The sequence below is a fragment of the Pantherophis guttatus genome, chromosome 16 (genome assembly GCF_059756535.1).
Source record: "Pantherophis guttatus breed Tessera chromosome 16, ASM5975653v1, whole genome shotgun sequence".
Classification (NCBI taxonomy): Eukaryota; Metazoa; Chordata; class Lepidosauria; order Squamata; family Colubridae; genus Pantherophis; species Pantherophis guttatus.
Window position 1 is genome coordinate 2,919,298 of NC_142078.1, and position 12,844 is coordinate 2,932,141.

The 12,844-nt window shown below is 46.0% G+C and overlaps 2 protein-coding genes across 4 annotated transcripts in view; one reads left to right on the plus strand and one right to left on the minus strand.

Annotated features, from left to right (window-relative positions):
• Positions 1 to 58: 58 nt before the first annotated feature.
• Positions 59 to 11,959, minus strand: LOC117658469 (uncharacterized). Of its 3 annotated transcripts, none has more exons than XM_087879761.1 (3): positions 11,879 to 11,959; positions 10,922 to 11,497; positions 59 to 5,760 (listed from the first exon to the last, which is right to left on the minus strand). In XM_087879761.1, the coding sequence occupies exons 1-3, from the start codon at positions 11,882 to 11,884 to the stop codon at positions 3,778 to 3,780; spliced, it is 2,565 nt and encodes an 854-aa protein (XP_087735887.1). In that variant the 5' UTR covers positions 11,885 to 11,959; the 3' UTR covers positions 59 to 3,777. The 3 variants fall into 3 exon arrangements, with proteins under 3 accessions (XP_087735887.1, XP_087735886.1, XP_087735888.1); XM_087879760.1 differs by lacking the exon at positions 11,879 to 11,959 and adding an exon at positions 11,584 to 11,864; XM_087879762.1 differs by lacking the exons at positions 10,922 to 11,497; positions 11,879 to 11,959 and adding an exon at positions 11,584 to 11,851.
• A 75-nt stretch (positions 11,960 to 12,034) lies between these two features.
• The window catches only part of LOC148111737 (uncharacterized), a 78,479-nt gene continuing 77,669 nt past the window's right edge, over positions 12,035 to 12,844 (plus strand). Inside the window, exon 1 of the mRNA XM_087879825.1 lies at positions 12,035 to 12,124. The gene's annotated coding sequence lies outside the window, so the exon portion shown is untranslated. The remainder of the gene's footprint in view (positions 12,125 to 12,844) is intronic.

The window sequence follows — 12,844 nt, forward strand, 5'->3', positions numbered from 1 at the left end:
AGGTCCCAAAATATACTTGAGTCACCAGAATGCAAAAGACAGAGACTCAAGACGAGGCTTGCAAAAAAAAGCAGATTTTATTTATGGCCAAAAACAAAATACTGGGTGGGACTATATCCGGGACATAAGATACAATGCATGCGAGGAGATAGGCACCCCTTGGGGAAAGTATGGCGTCCTTTTACACCCTCAGAGACATCAGCTTAGTACCCAATTCTGGCCTCCTAGTTTAGCTTTGTGTATTCCTTGTTGCCCTGCAAGGGAATAGAAGCCTCCCAATTAGCCTTATCTCTTCCTTTGTTCTCCCAATTGCTCATTTGGCCCCCTGGGCTGCAGGGAACAGATCAAAGGTGTAAGTTAGGGCTGAAGTGTAAATTATCCCTCGGATGATGATGTCTGCAGTTCCAGCTGAGATGCCTACCATGCTCTTAGATGGCACAAGAAAAACAGGAAGAATGCAGAATATTCTTAAAAAGAGACTGAAATTTACTCCACAGTTGTTCTTATTGGGTATAACTACGGACTGTACAGTTGCAGAGACTAAACTGGGGAAATTGTGTTTGTTTTAAAACTTTTTCAAGAAAAAAAAAGAAAATCAGGAAGAAGATGGATATGGGTTCAGATCAAATGGCAGGAACAAATGTTTGACAAATACCAGAGACATTACAGAGGCCTAATAACAGAATGTGTTTGTTACAGGAGATACATAAAGGCATAATATATGTGATATACAAATGCAAAGGCATATATGTATTACAGGAACCTCAATGGTTACAGAATCTGGTATACCAGTATACCCTATTCTAGTATTATTTATTATATCATTATTTTTTCCCTTCAAAGCTATGCAATATTTTGTTTTTGCAGAAGTAGTTCAAGGGAGACAGGATTTTGTCCTGGATTGCTGTATTACTTTGGGATTCAGAAAAAGGTGTCTCACCTAAGCAGAAATAATGGGGGGAGCTCAGCTGGGATGATGGAAAAAAGCACAAAACAACATGGCAACACAAAGGGTGTGATGAGAAGTTTATCCAGAGCTACATTAATGAGTGGAGCTTCCGTGTCATCATATTCAACATGTATCATCATTTTCTTAGTACATAATTATCTTTCTTCTTACATTTGAATTTAATGTATTGCAACAAATTTTCCCCATATTTCTTATTTTTACATTGCCTATTGCCTATATTCAGTCTCTATCCATTGATAAATTTTCCCCCATATGCTGTAACACTCCGATTCTTCCTTCCCACTAATTGCTAATATTAATCTACTCATTTCTGCACATTCTAATATTTTCTTAATTAGCTCTCCCTTTGTAGGAATTTTTTCTGCTTCCCAATTTTGTGCAAATACCATTCTTGCTGCCTTTATTACATGTATAATCAAATATGTATTTTCTCTACTAAATTTCTCCGGTAAGATACCCAACAGGAACAGCTCCGGTTTAAGATCAATGTGTTGCTGTATCAGTTTTTGTGATTATTATGATTATTGTGCCCAATAATTTCTCGCTTCTGGACATGTCCACCACATGTGACAGTACGATCCCGATGTCTGGTGGCATTTCCAACATTTAGCTGATTTATCTTTGAACATTTTTGCCAATCTATATCCGATGACATGTGCCATCTATAAAACATGTCACCGGAAAGATTGGCAAAAATGTTCAAAGATAAACTTTGTTTAAATTTTAAATAAATGTTGTACCAAGATGTTACACTGATTGATTAATGATGAATTGTTTCTTTAAAAATAAAATAATTTTTTTCTCAAAAAAAAAAAGTGGAGCTTCCCTTGACAGAGGCAGTCTACAACCGTCTGCCTTTTGTGCAAAAATATGAGAACTGGGCAGCTTTAGTGATTGGTTTGGTCGCCCTTTGGAGGCCCTTTGAGAATCTGGCTCGTATCTCACAAAGCTTCCTTGGCCTTAGAGAGTCCCTTTAGCAGTTTCTGCTGGAAGACAAGGGGACCGTTGAGAGAATCCAACTGACAAGAGTTTCTGATGTCTGGGGAGGGTCTTACATGGTATGGACAGTTCACACCCCCAACAATGGAGGCCAAATTAGCCCTAGATTCAGCCATGGCACACTTGCTTCAATTAGGCACTGAGTGGGATGACTATTTAAAGGCAATTTATTAGAATATTGTAGCAAAGAGATTTCCCTTAATGAAAAGAGGGAATCCAGGACACAGAATCGGGTTTCATTTTATACTCCATACAATAGAAAAAGTACAAAATAAGAGTTGATTGCATGGAAGAAATAAGGGTGGATAAAAATTGATTAAAAAAAATAAATAAAAAAAATAATTTTGATTTAAATGGGATTTTTTTGTTATTTTTTATCAAATTTATTTTAATAAAGTGCTTTTGGTGTAAAAATCCCCTTGGGATTTCTATTCTATTCTATTCTATTAGAATAAATTCGAATAGAATTTTTTATTGGCCAAGTGTGAACGGACTCACAAGGAATTTGTCTTGGTGCATATGCTCTCAGTGTACATAAAAGAAAAGATATGTTCATCAAGAATCATAAAGATAATTTTCCATTTAAGATACATTAATAATTTAGTTTATTCAGGTTGAAATGGAGCTTAGTTGTGTAGCATGAAGCTGTATATTCTGCAATATTTACATTTTTGGTAAACTCATTCAATGAATCCAAGCACCGCAAGCTGAAATAACATGCACTGCATTGATACATCCACAGAGTTTCACAGTAACCATGAGATAACTCATAAAGCAAGGGCAGGAATATTCCTTTTCCCCATTTTTCTTCAAATATACTGTATGCAGACTACAAACTGTATGATTCTTTGGAAAGAAATGCATCTGTACCCTCTAAATGTGAGGGGAAATGGCAAGCAGTAAAAATGGAAGTGAAACCTTCTAAGCAGCTTATAAATATACGATTAAAGAGCACCTGTCATTTCAGATCCATCATGGCAGGGACAATAGAAAAAGTCCTTTATTATTCAGCCTGAGAAAGTCCCTTATTTGGCAGTTATTATTAACTCTTCTTTACTTAATTGAAGAAAAGATAAATAATTCCTCTTATTCGAATTGTTATAATTATATCATTATTCTGATCCTTTGTACATACACTGAGAGCTTGTGAACTGGAGAAAAATTCCTTGTGTATCTATTCGCAGTTGGCGAAATTAAAAATTCAATTCAGTTCAATTCCTGAGATACAGTCTGGGACTGTAAATTTAAAGACAATTTATTAGAATATTGTCGCAAAGAGATTTCCCTTAATGAAAAGAGGGAATCCAGGACACAGAATCGGGTTTCATTTTATACTCCATACAGTAGAAAAAAAATAAAAAACAAGAGCTGATTGCATGGAAGAAATCACCCTGCTCAAGTTACAGTTACATCAGAGACATGCACAGTAACATCCCATAATATTAAGCATAACCACTGAAATGGGTCTTGCATTAAAAGAACATTCACATGGGAAATGGCATGTCTCTTGTGAAAAGGTACAATTTAGACCAGTTGAAAAATCTAGCATGTACAATTGAAACAGTCCTTTATTATTCAGCCTGAGAAAGTCCCTTATTTGGCAGTTATTATTTACCCTTATTGTCTTCTTTACTCATTTGGAGTAAAGATAAATAATTTCTCTTATTGGAATTATTATAATGATCATGAATATGCACTAGGTGAATTCCTAGTGTGTCTATTCACATTTGGCCAAATTAAATATACAATTCAATTCAATTCCTGAGATACACCGTGACTGAAGGTCTTCTCACACTCAGGTGTGTTTATCATTTTTCTCCCATGTGAATTCTTTGGTGTCGATTGAGGCTACTATGCTTAGTATAGCTCTTTCCACATTCCAGGCATTTATGAGGTTTCTCTCTTGTGTGGATCCTTTGATGTATGTGCAGATTTCCTCTCCTACTGAAGCTCTTTCCACAATCAAGACATTTATGTGGTTTTTCTCCTGTGTGGATCCTTTGATGTGCATAAAGGATGTTCCTCCAACTGAAGCTCTTTCCACACTCCAGACACTTATGTGGTTTCTCTCCTGTGTGGATCCTTTGATGTGCATAAAGATGTCCCCTCTGACTGAAGCTCTTTCCACACTCCAGACACTTATGTGGTTTCTCTCCTGTGTGGATCCTTTGATGTGCATAAAGATGTCCCCTCTGACTGAAGCTCTTTCCACACTCCAGACACTTATGTGGTTTCTCTCCTGTGTGGATCCTTTGATGTGTATAAAGATCTCCCCTCTGACTGAAGCTCTTTCCACACTCCAGGCATTTATGAGGTTTCTCTCCTGTGTGGATCCTTTGATGTGTATAAAGATTTCCCCTCAGAGTGAAGCTCTTTCCACACTCCAGGCATTTATGAGGTTTTTCTCCTGTGTGGATTCTTTGATGTGTATAAAGATCTCCCCTCTGACTGAAGCTCTTTCCACACTCCAGGGATTTATGAGGTTTCTCTCCTGTGTGGACCCTTTGATGTGTATAAAGATTTCCCCTCAGAGTGAAGCTCTTTCCACACTCCAGGCATTTATGTGGTTTCTCTCCTGTGTGGATCCTTTGATGTGTATAAAGATCTCCCCTCTGACTGAAGCTCTTTCCACACTCCAGGCATTTATGAGGTTTTTCTCCTGAGTGGATCCTTTGATGTCTATAAAGAGTTCCCCTCTGACTGAAGCTCTTTCCACACTCCAGGCATTTATGAGGTTTCTCTCCTGTGTGGATCCTTTGATGTGTATAAAGATCTCCCCTCTGACTGAAGCTCTTTCCACACTCCAGGCATTTATGAGGTTTCTCTCCTGTGTGGATCCTTTGATGTATATAAAGGCTGCTGCTGTGACTGAAGCTCTTTCCACACTCCAGGCATTTATGAGGTTTTTTTCCTGTGTGGATTCTTTGATGCTGGGAAAGTTTTCTTCTCTGACTGAAACTCTCTCCACACTCCAGGCACTGATACGGTTTCTCTCCCCAGTGGATTCTTTGATGCACGGAAAGATTTCCTCTCTGACTGAAGCTCTTTCCACACTCCAGGCACTGATACGGTTTCTCTCCTGAGTGGATTGTTTGATGTATGTGCAGACTTCCTCTCGTACTGAAGCTCTTTCCACACTCCAGGCATTTATGTGCTTTTTCTCCTAAATGGATTGTTTGATGCTGGGAAAGTTTTCTTCTCTGACTGAAACTCTCACCACACTCCAGGCACTGATATCGTTTCTCTCTCAAATGGATTCTTTGATGCACGGAAAGATTTCCTCTCTGACTGAAGCTCTTTCCACACTCCAGGCACTGATACGGTTTCTCTCCTGAATGGATCCTTTGATGTCTGTGCAGACGTTCTCTCCTACCGAAGCTCTTTCCACACTCCAGACACTTATGAGGTTTTTCTCCTGTGTGGATTCTTAGATGCCTTTGAAGAGCTCTGTTTCTTTTGAAGGATTTTCCACATTCCGGGCACTGATGTTCCTTTGCTTCCTCCTGGATCCTTTGCGGCCTCCTGGGTCTTCCAAAGGAACCTCCGCCCTCCAGGCCTGTTTCGGGGTCTCTGCCCGTTTCCTCCTCCCCGCATCGCCCTCCAGGCAACCACCTTTCCCGGGCTCCCCCTGGGCTCCTCCCTCCTGCAGCCCCGGAGCCCCCTGGTCTTTCCCCACCGTCTCCCCGGGAAGCCGCGCCGGGACCGGTCAGGGCTGCTCTGCGGGGCCCGCTCTCCTCCTCCTCCTCTCGTGCGGCGCCTCTTTCCTGCATCCGCCGCCATCCTCCGTCCTCCTGCAGGGGAGAAAGAGAAGAAGGTCACGGCTGCGTCCCCTTCCCCACAGGAGAGGCCCAGGCCCAAGACCCCACCTCTTGCGGACCCGAAAGAGACCCCCAAAGACTGCGAGTCCCAACATTCCCTGCACCAAACTGTATCATCCGGGCTCCTCTTTCGCCGATTCAAGCCGCTTCCCTTGAAATTTGGAATTCAGTCTCCCCTCCCTCCCCCCCCAGCTCTGTATTGAGGCAGGCGGAGGTCAGGGGTTCTTCTGGGGCTTATAGCAGACTATAAAGGGGACCCAGTTTGGTCCATGGATTAAGGCACCAGGGTAGAAAGCAAGGGACCCTGAGTTCAAGTCCCTCTTTTGGTGCAGCTCACCTCACAGGGTTGTTGTTGGGGGAAGAGAGGAGGGGGGCGCGTTGCACGTTTCATTACTTCCTAGCTAACATCATAGTTGCTGGAAGGGTGTGGGGGCCTCAGGGAGCTAAAAAGACCCCTCATTTCAACCCTGAGCTACCAATATTCTTCTATTTTGTTGGAAACAAAGGAAAATATCCCCCTGATTTGTAAAAATAAATCCAGGATTCTAGTAAATAAGATCCTACAACTCGCAAATGTGTTTTTAAGAAGCATCTATGTAGCCTCCATTTCATCCAGGACAATTCTTGTTCCTAGGTAGAAGAACTAGGAATTTATGCAGAAAAGGAGACCATCTCCAGTTAAAGAGGAGCTAAGGATGAGAACCTCCTGCCAATGGTTCCTGCTAGTGAATTTCCTCATAGAAGTCAGTAAAGAAATGATGAAACCATAAAATACATTGAGTGCTTGTGAAGCGCAAACAGAAAACATTGATTCTGGATAAAATTCCACACGGACCAATTTTTGTGTCAGTCTTTCCCAGCTGGGTCTGTGTCTTTCCTGAAAGTTGCAGATGTATTTAGAGACACTCGGAATACTCTGTTGTGTAGTTGCTGAAAAAGCAAGTTCTCTCATATCAAATAAAGAGCCTTCGTCAAGAAGGGAAAAAAACAAGCATTCTTAACCTTAAAAAAGAGGCATAGACTGCCATGTTAAAAGGGCTAATATGTCATTTTAAGTTAGTCATTTAAAAGGTGCCAGTCCGTGGGTGGAGGGCTACATCGCAGGGCACACTGGCCTGGGCAGCAGCAGCAGCAGGAGCCCCCTCCAAAGGGGGAGGGGGTGGAGGAGGAAAATATATGTGTGTGTCAACTGGAGCATCAGGTTTCCAAGGGCTGAAAAAAAGTTGAAAAATCCAAATATGCAGGGGTCAGTATTGGAGGGGATTTCCCCCTCTGCTGCAGTTTTCCAAAGGGGCCCTTCAGAAAGGAGGAGGGATGAGAAAGGAGAAGATGAATCCATGTGTGTGTGTGTATGTGTGTGTGTGGGGGGGGGATCTGTGGAGGGTCTGGCAAGGCAGCTGGGGGGAGGGCCTGGCTGACTTAATCCTCTTACTGTCTCTGGGATGTATTTTGCGGTTATCGTTCATGACGGTTGGATATATTGCCCCCAAACTGTCCAGGTAGTACTAACTAGATCTATAATCAGAATTGAGACAAAAATTTCTGTTCTTGACAGTTACTGCACCCCATTTTTTGCCATAATTGGCAGGTCATATCCTACAGTTGTGAAGTGAATTGTGAAGTTGTTATGCGAATCCTCCAATGACTTTGTGAGACACCAGATGTGAAAGATATCAATACTGATTTATTTTATTTTATTTTTTATTTTATTTTATTTTTGAATTTGTATACCGCCCTTCTCCCTGAGGACTCAGGGCGGTGAACAGCCAAATAAAAACATCAAATACAAATATTAAAACACATTTAAAATATATATATAGATTTGGCCCCATTAATTAAAACGATAAACAAAACAAGACAATTAAAAAACCCTTAAAAAGAAATTAAGCCAGCCCGGCTTGTTGAAAAAAGAAAGTTTTAAGGGCACGGCGGAAGGCACTGAGGTCATGGATTCTCCTTATCTCAGGGGGCAACTGATTCCAGAGGGTGGGTGCCCCCACAGTGAAGGCCCTGCCCCTGGGGGTCACCAGCCTGCATTGTTTGGCTGATGGCACCCCGAGGAGGCCCTCTCTGTGGGAGCGCATGGGTCGGTGGGAGGTTGTCGGTGGCAGTAGGTGGTATCAAAGATAGCTAGGCCCTATGCCATGGAGCGCTTTAAAGGTGATAACCAACACCTTGAAGCGCACCCGGAAGACCACCGGGAGCCAGTGCAGTTCACACAGGAGCGGTGTTACATGGGAGCGCCACGCTGCTCCCGTCACTACCCGCGCTGCTGCGTTCTGGACCAGTTGGAGCCTCCAGGTGCTCTTCAAGGGGAGCCCCATGTAGAGAGCATTGCAGTAATCAAGGCGAGAGGTTACGAGGGCATGAGTGACTGTGCACAAGGAATCCCGATCAAGAAAGGGCCGCAACTGGCGGATCAGGCGAACCTGATAAAAGGTCCCCCTGGTTACAGCCGTCAGATGTTCCTCCAAGGACAGCTGCGTATCCAGGAGGACTCCCAGATTGCGAGCCCTCTCTGTGGGGGCCAAAGACTCGCCCCCAATAGTCAGTGATGGAGTCAACTGACCATATCGGGATGCCGGGAGCCACAGCCACTCAGTCTTGGAAGGGTTGAGCCTGAGCCTGTTCCTCCCCATCCAGATCCGTACAGCCTCCAGGCACTGGGACATCACTTCAAGGGCATCATTGGGGTGGCCTGGGGTGGAGATGTACAGCTGAGTATCATCAGCGTACTGATGGTATCTCACCCCAAAGCCACGGATGATCTCGCCCAGCGGCTTCACATAAATGTTGAACAGGAGGGGCGAGAGGACCGACCCCTGAGGCACTCCACATATAAGAGGCCTCGAGGTCGACCTCTGCCCCCCTGCCAACACGAACTGTGACCGGTCGGAGAGAAAGGAGGAGAACCACCGTAACACAGTGCCCCCCATCCCCAACTCTTCCAACCAATGCAGCATGATACCATGGTCGATGGTATCAAAAGCCGCTGAGAGGTCTAACAGGACCAGAACAGAGGAGCAACCCCTGTCCCGAGCCCTCCAGAGATCATCAACCAACGCGACCAATGCCGTTTCCGTGCTGTGCCCAGGCCTGAAACCAGACTGGAACGGATCCAGATAGGATGTTTCCTCCAGGAATTGCGGGAACTGTCGCGTGACCACACTCTCAACAACCTTCGCCAGAAAGCGAAGGTTGGAGACAGGACGGTAGTTGGCCAATATTGCCGGATCCAGGGACGGCTTCTTGAGGAGAGGCCTCACCACCGCCTCTTTCAAGGCCGCGGGGAAGTAACCCTCACTCAACGAAGCGTTGATAACACCCTGGAGCCAGCCTCGTGTAACCTCCCGGGAGGCCAGTACCAACCAGGAGGGACACGGGTCCAGTAAACATGTGGCCGCACTAAGTCTCCCCAAAATCCTGTCCACATCATCGGGAGTCACAGCATCAAACTCCTCCCAGATAACATTCTCAAGACTATTCCTCGTCACCCTACCCTGATCTATCCAAGTCCCCCCGGATCTGAGCGATTTTGTCATGCAGGTATTGTCCGAAATCCTCCGCCCTGCCTTCCAAGGGAACCTCCCGCGCTCCCAGGTGGAGCAGGGAGCGGGTTACCCTGAACAGGGCAGCCGGACGATTCCCTGATGACGCAATAGAGGCGGAAAAGTAATTAAACTTTGCCGTCTTTATCGCCACTAGGTAGGTCTTAATATGCGACCTTACCAGTGTTCGGTCAGATTCAGCGTGACTGGCCCTCCAACTGCTCTCTAGGCGTCTTTTCCGGCGTTTCATCTCCCTCAGCTCCTCGGTGAACAAGGAGCCGCGAGGGATCGACACCGGGTCAGAGGCCGCAAAGGCACGACTTGATCCAAGGCCCCACCAGCCGCCCGATCCCAGGCAGCTACTAGGTCCTCAGCTGAGTCGTGTGCCAGATCATCAGGAATAGGCCCAAGCTCCGTCTGGAACCTATCAGGATCCATCAGGCGCCTGGGGCGGACCCATCTAATGGCGTGACCCTGGGACAGCGAAGCCGTCATAAATACATGCCAGTGGTTAAGCGCCTGGATTTTGACCACATGGATGCTGGAACAGTCGTAGGTGTGAAAACTGGTCAAGGCCACTTTTTTCAGTGCAGCTATAACTCCACTAAGTCACTAAGCAAATAGTTGTAGGTCAAGGACTATCTGTACAGTGCTTTAAAAATAATCCAAAATAGCCCCCAAATTGGAACCCACAGAGGTCAAACTTTTTCCTGCAACAAATCTGCAAAACTAGCCCAATTTGGTAGAAAAACCGTTCAACTGCCCACACTGTTTCCCACTCGCATTTCTACTCAATCCCCAAACTTTCCTCCTAGACACGGTTTGGCTTTTCAAGGAAAAGAAAATGCCATTCTTGATCTTTACCCTGATGTTCTCCTCAATAAAGTTCAATAAAGTTTTGCAAACTCAGAAGATATAAATATGGGAATTCTCAAATTCACAATAAAATGTCTCATCCCACTGAAGAACTTTCCGTCCCAGAAACTCAACTGGTTTCTAATCAGCTAGAAACAATGCCTGACCAGGTTCTGCAGGATTGTCTGGGACACAACACATCCTCTCCACCACTGCTGGGAAGAGGCTCTGCGGTATCCGAAGCAGCACATTAGATTCAGTCAGTTTTCTTCCATATGAAGAAGTATCCACCTTGTGAACTCCCAAGTCTCTTGTTATGTAATCTAAATGGGCTGTGATTAATGTGTATGTACATATGTATGGGTATATATATATATCTATATTCTTTTGAGGGCAGGCCTCAGAATTCCATTCTTTAACTTCAAAGTCTAACAATCGGAGCAGCCCTCAACTGCAGCCCTTGGACAGGGATCAGGCAGGGATCTCGTCCACAGCTGCCCAGTTGAGAATCCAACTTTCCCGAACCACTGACAGATGGACATCCAGACTCATACAAGGCCTCCCGCCCCTCCCAGGACAGCCTGCTCTGCTAGTTGCCATAAGGATGACCGACAGCAGTCAAACTCAGGCCTGGGACCCTGGGCATGGCCCTGGAAGACTAAAGGAATTTATTAAAAGAAAAAAATATATTAAATTTATTAAAAGCGAAACTTTTAATTGGATGTTATTACCTTTCTTGCCAGGCATTTATGAGGTTTTTCTCCTGAGTGGCTCCTTTGATGTTTATAAAGATGTCCCCTCTGACTGAAGCTCTTTCCACATTCCAGGCATTTATGAGGTTTTTCTCCTGTGTGGATCCTTTGATGTCTATAAAGGTTGCTCCTATGACTGAAGCTCTTTCCACACTCAAGGCACTGATATGGGTTGCCAACTGAGTGGTTTTTTAGATGGTTTTCAAAACGTCCATTTGTTCTGAAGGATTTCCCACATTCCGGGCACTGATGTTCCTTTGCTTCCTCCTGGATCCTTTGGGGCTTTCGGGGTCTTCCGAAGGAGACTCCGCCCTCCAGGCCCATCTTGGGGTCTCCGCCCATTTCCTCCTCCCTGCATCGCCCTCCAGGCAGCCGCCTTTCCCGGGCTCCCCCTGGGCTCCTCCCTCCTGTGGCCCTGGAGCCCCCCAGACTTTCCCCACCATCTCCTGGGGAAGCCTCACAGGGACCGGGCTGGTCTGCTCCGCGGGGCCCGCTCTCCTCCTCCTCCTCTCGTGCGGCACCTCTTTCCTGCATCCGCCGCCATCCTCCGTCCTCCTGCAGGGGAAAAAGAGAAGAGGGTCACGGCTGTGTCCCCTTCCCCGCAGGGGAGGCCCAGGTCCAAGCCCCCCCCCCGTGCGCACCTGAAAGAGACCCTCCCGGACTACGATTCCCAGCATCCGCTGTGCCAAACCTCCCACGGGCCTTTCGGGCATTCTCCAGGCAGACACGGACTCTCTCCAAGCCTCCCGTCTCCCTCCCCACCCTCAAGACTAGGCCTCGGGATCCCAAGCCTCATTTCTCTGGAGAGACCCTCCCGGACTTCAACACCCAGCATTCCCTTCCCCGCACGGGAGGCCCAGGCCCAAGCCCACTCCCTCATGCGGACCGGAAAGAGACTCTCCCAGACTACGATTCCCAGCATCCCCTGCGGCAAACCTGCATCAAACGGCCTCTTCTGTCGCCGATTCAGGCGGCTTCCCTCTTTGCCCGTTTTGTTTCTGGAAATGGAGGCTTCACGCCCTTTTTCTCCACTAGTTCCGCCTTTTCCTTTGCAGGATCCGCCCCACAGAGTCCATTTGCCAATCGCCAACATCCTGAGCGCGACCAATCAGCGTCTTTCTTCCTGTGACAAGGCAGATGGCATCTGCGCAGTGCCGTGGCTTGTTACGGTCTGGGGCGGAGGTAGGACAGGAGGGGAGGGGGGCTTTCTTTCAATTTTGGGGTCCGGTCTCTCCCCCCCCCCGTATTGAGGCCGGCGGAGGTCAGGGGTTGAAGCCTTATATCAGCCCATGAAGGGCAGTCAGTTGGGTCTATTGTGGGACCTTCGGAGACCCTGAGTTTGAATCAGCCGCTCTTTGTGTCCTGGATTCCCTCTTTTCATTGAGGGAAATCTCTTTGCTAGAATATTCTAATAAATTGCCTTTGAATGCTCCTCCCACTCAGATCCTCATTGGAGCAAGTGTGCTGTGGCTGAATCTAGGGCTCATTTGAACTTTATTGTTGGGGGTGCAAAGGAGCTTCTCCCTGCCGTTGTTTGATATAATCTATGTGGATTTCCCAAATGTGGACCTATTAAGACCATCCCCAAGCATCTGAAGCTCTCAGTTGGATTCCCTGAATGGTCCCCTTGTCTTCCAGCAGAAACCCCTACAAGGGACTCTCTAAGGCCAAGGAAGCTTTGTGAGATATGAGCCATATTCTTAAAAAGCCCCCACCCTTTTAGCCTTAAAACCCCTGGCTTTTCCCCAGGCGCTGGGAGGTCAGACAAGGAGAAGGTGGCATGGATTGGCCCCAGGTTTTTCTTTGATGGTTTTCTTTTATGTTTTAATGTGTTGGATACTTTTGAAAACACCCTTTTGGGAGCTGCACAGAGTTGACTGAAAGATGGGCAGTTATAAGAAG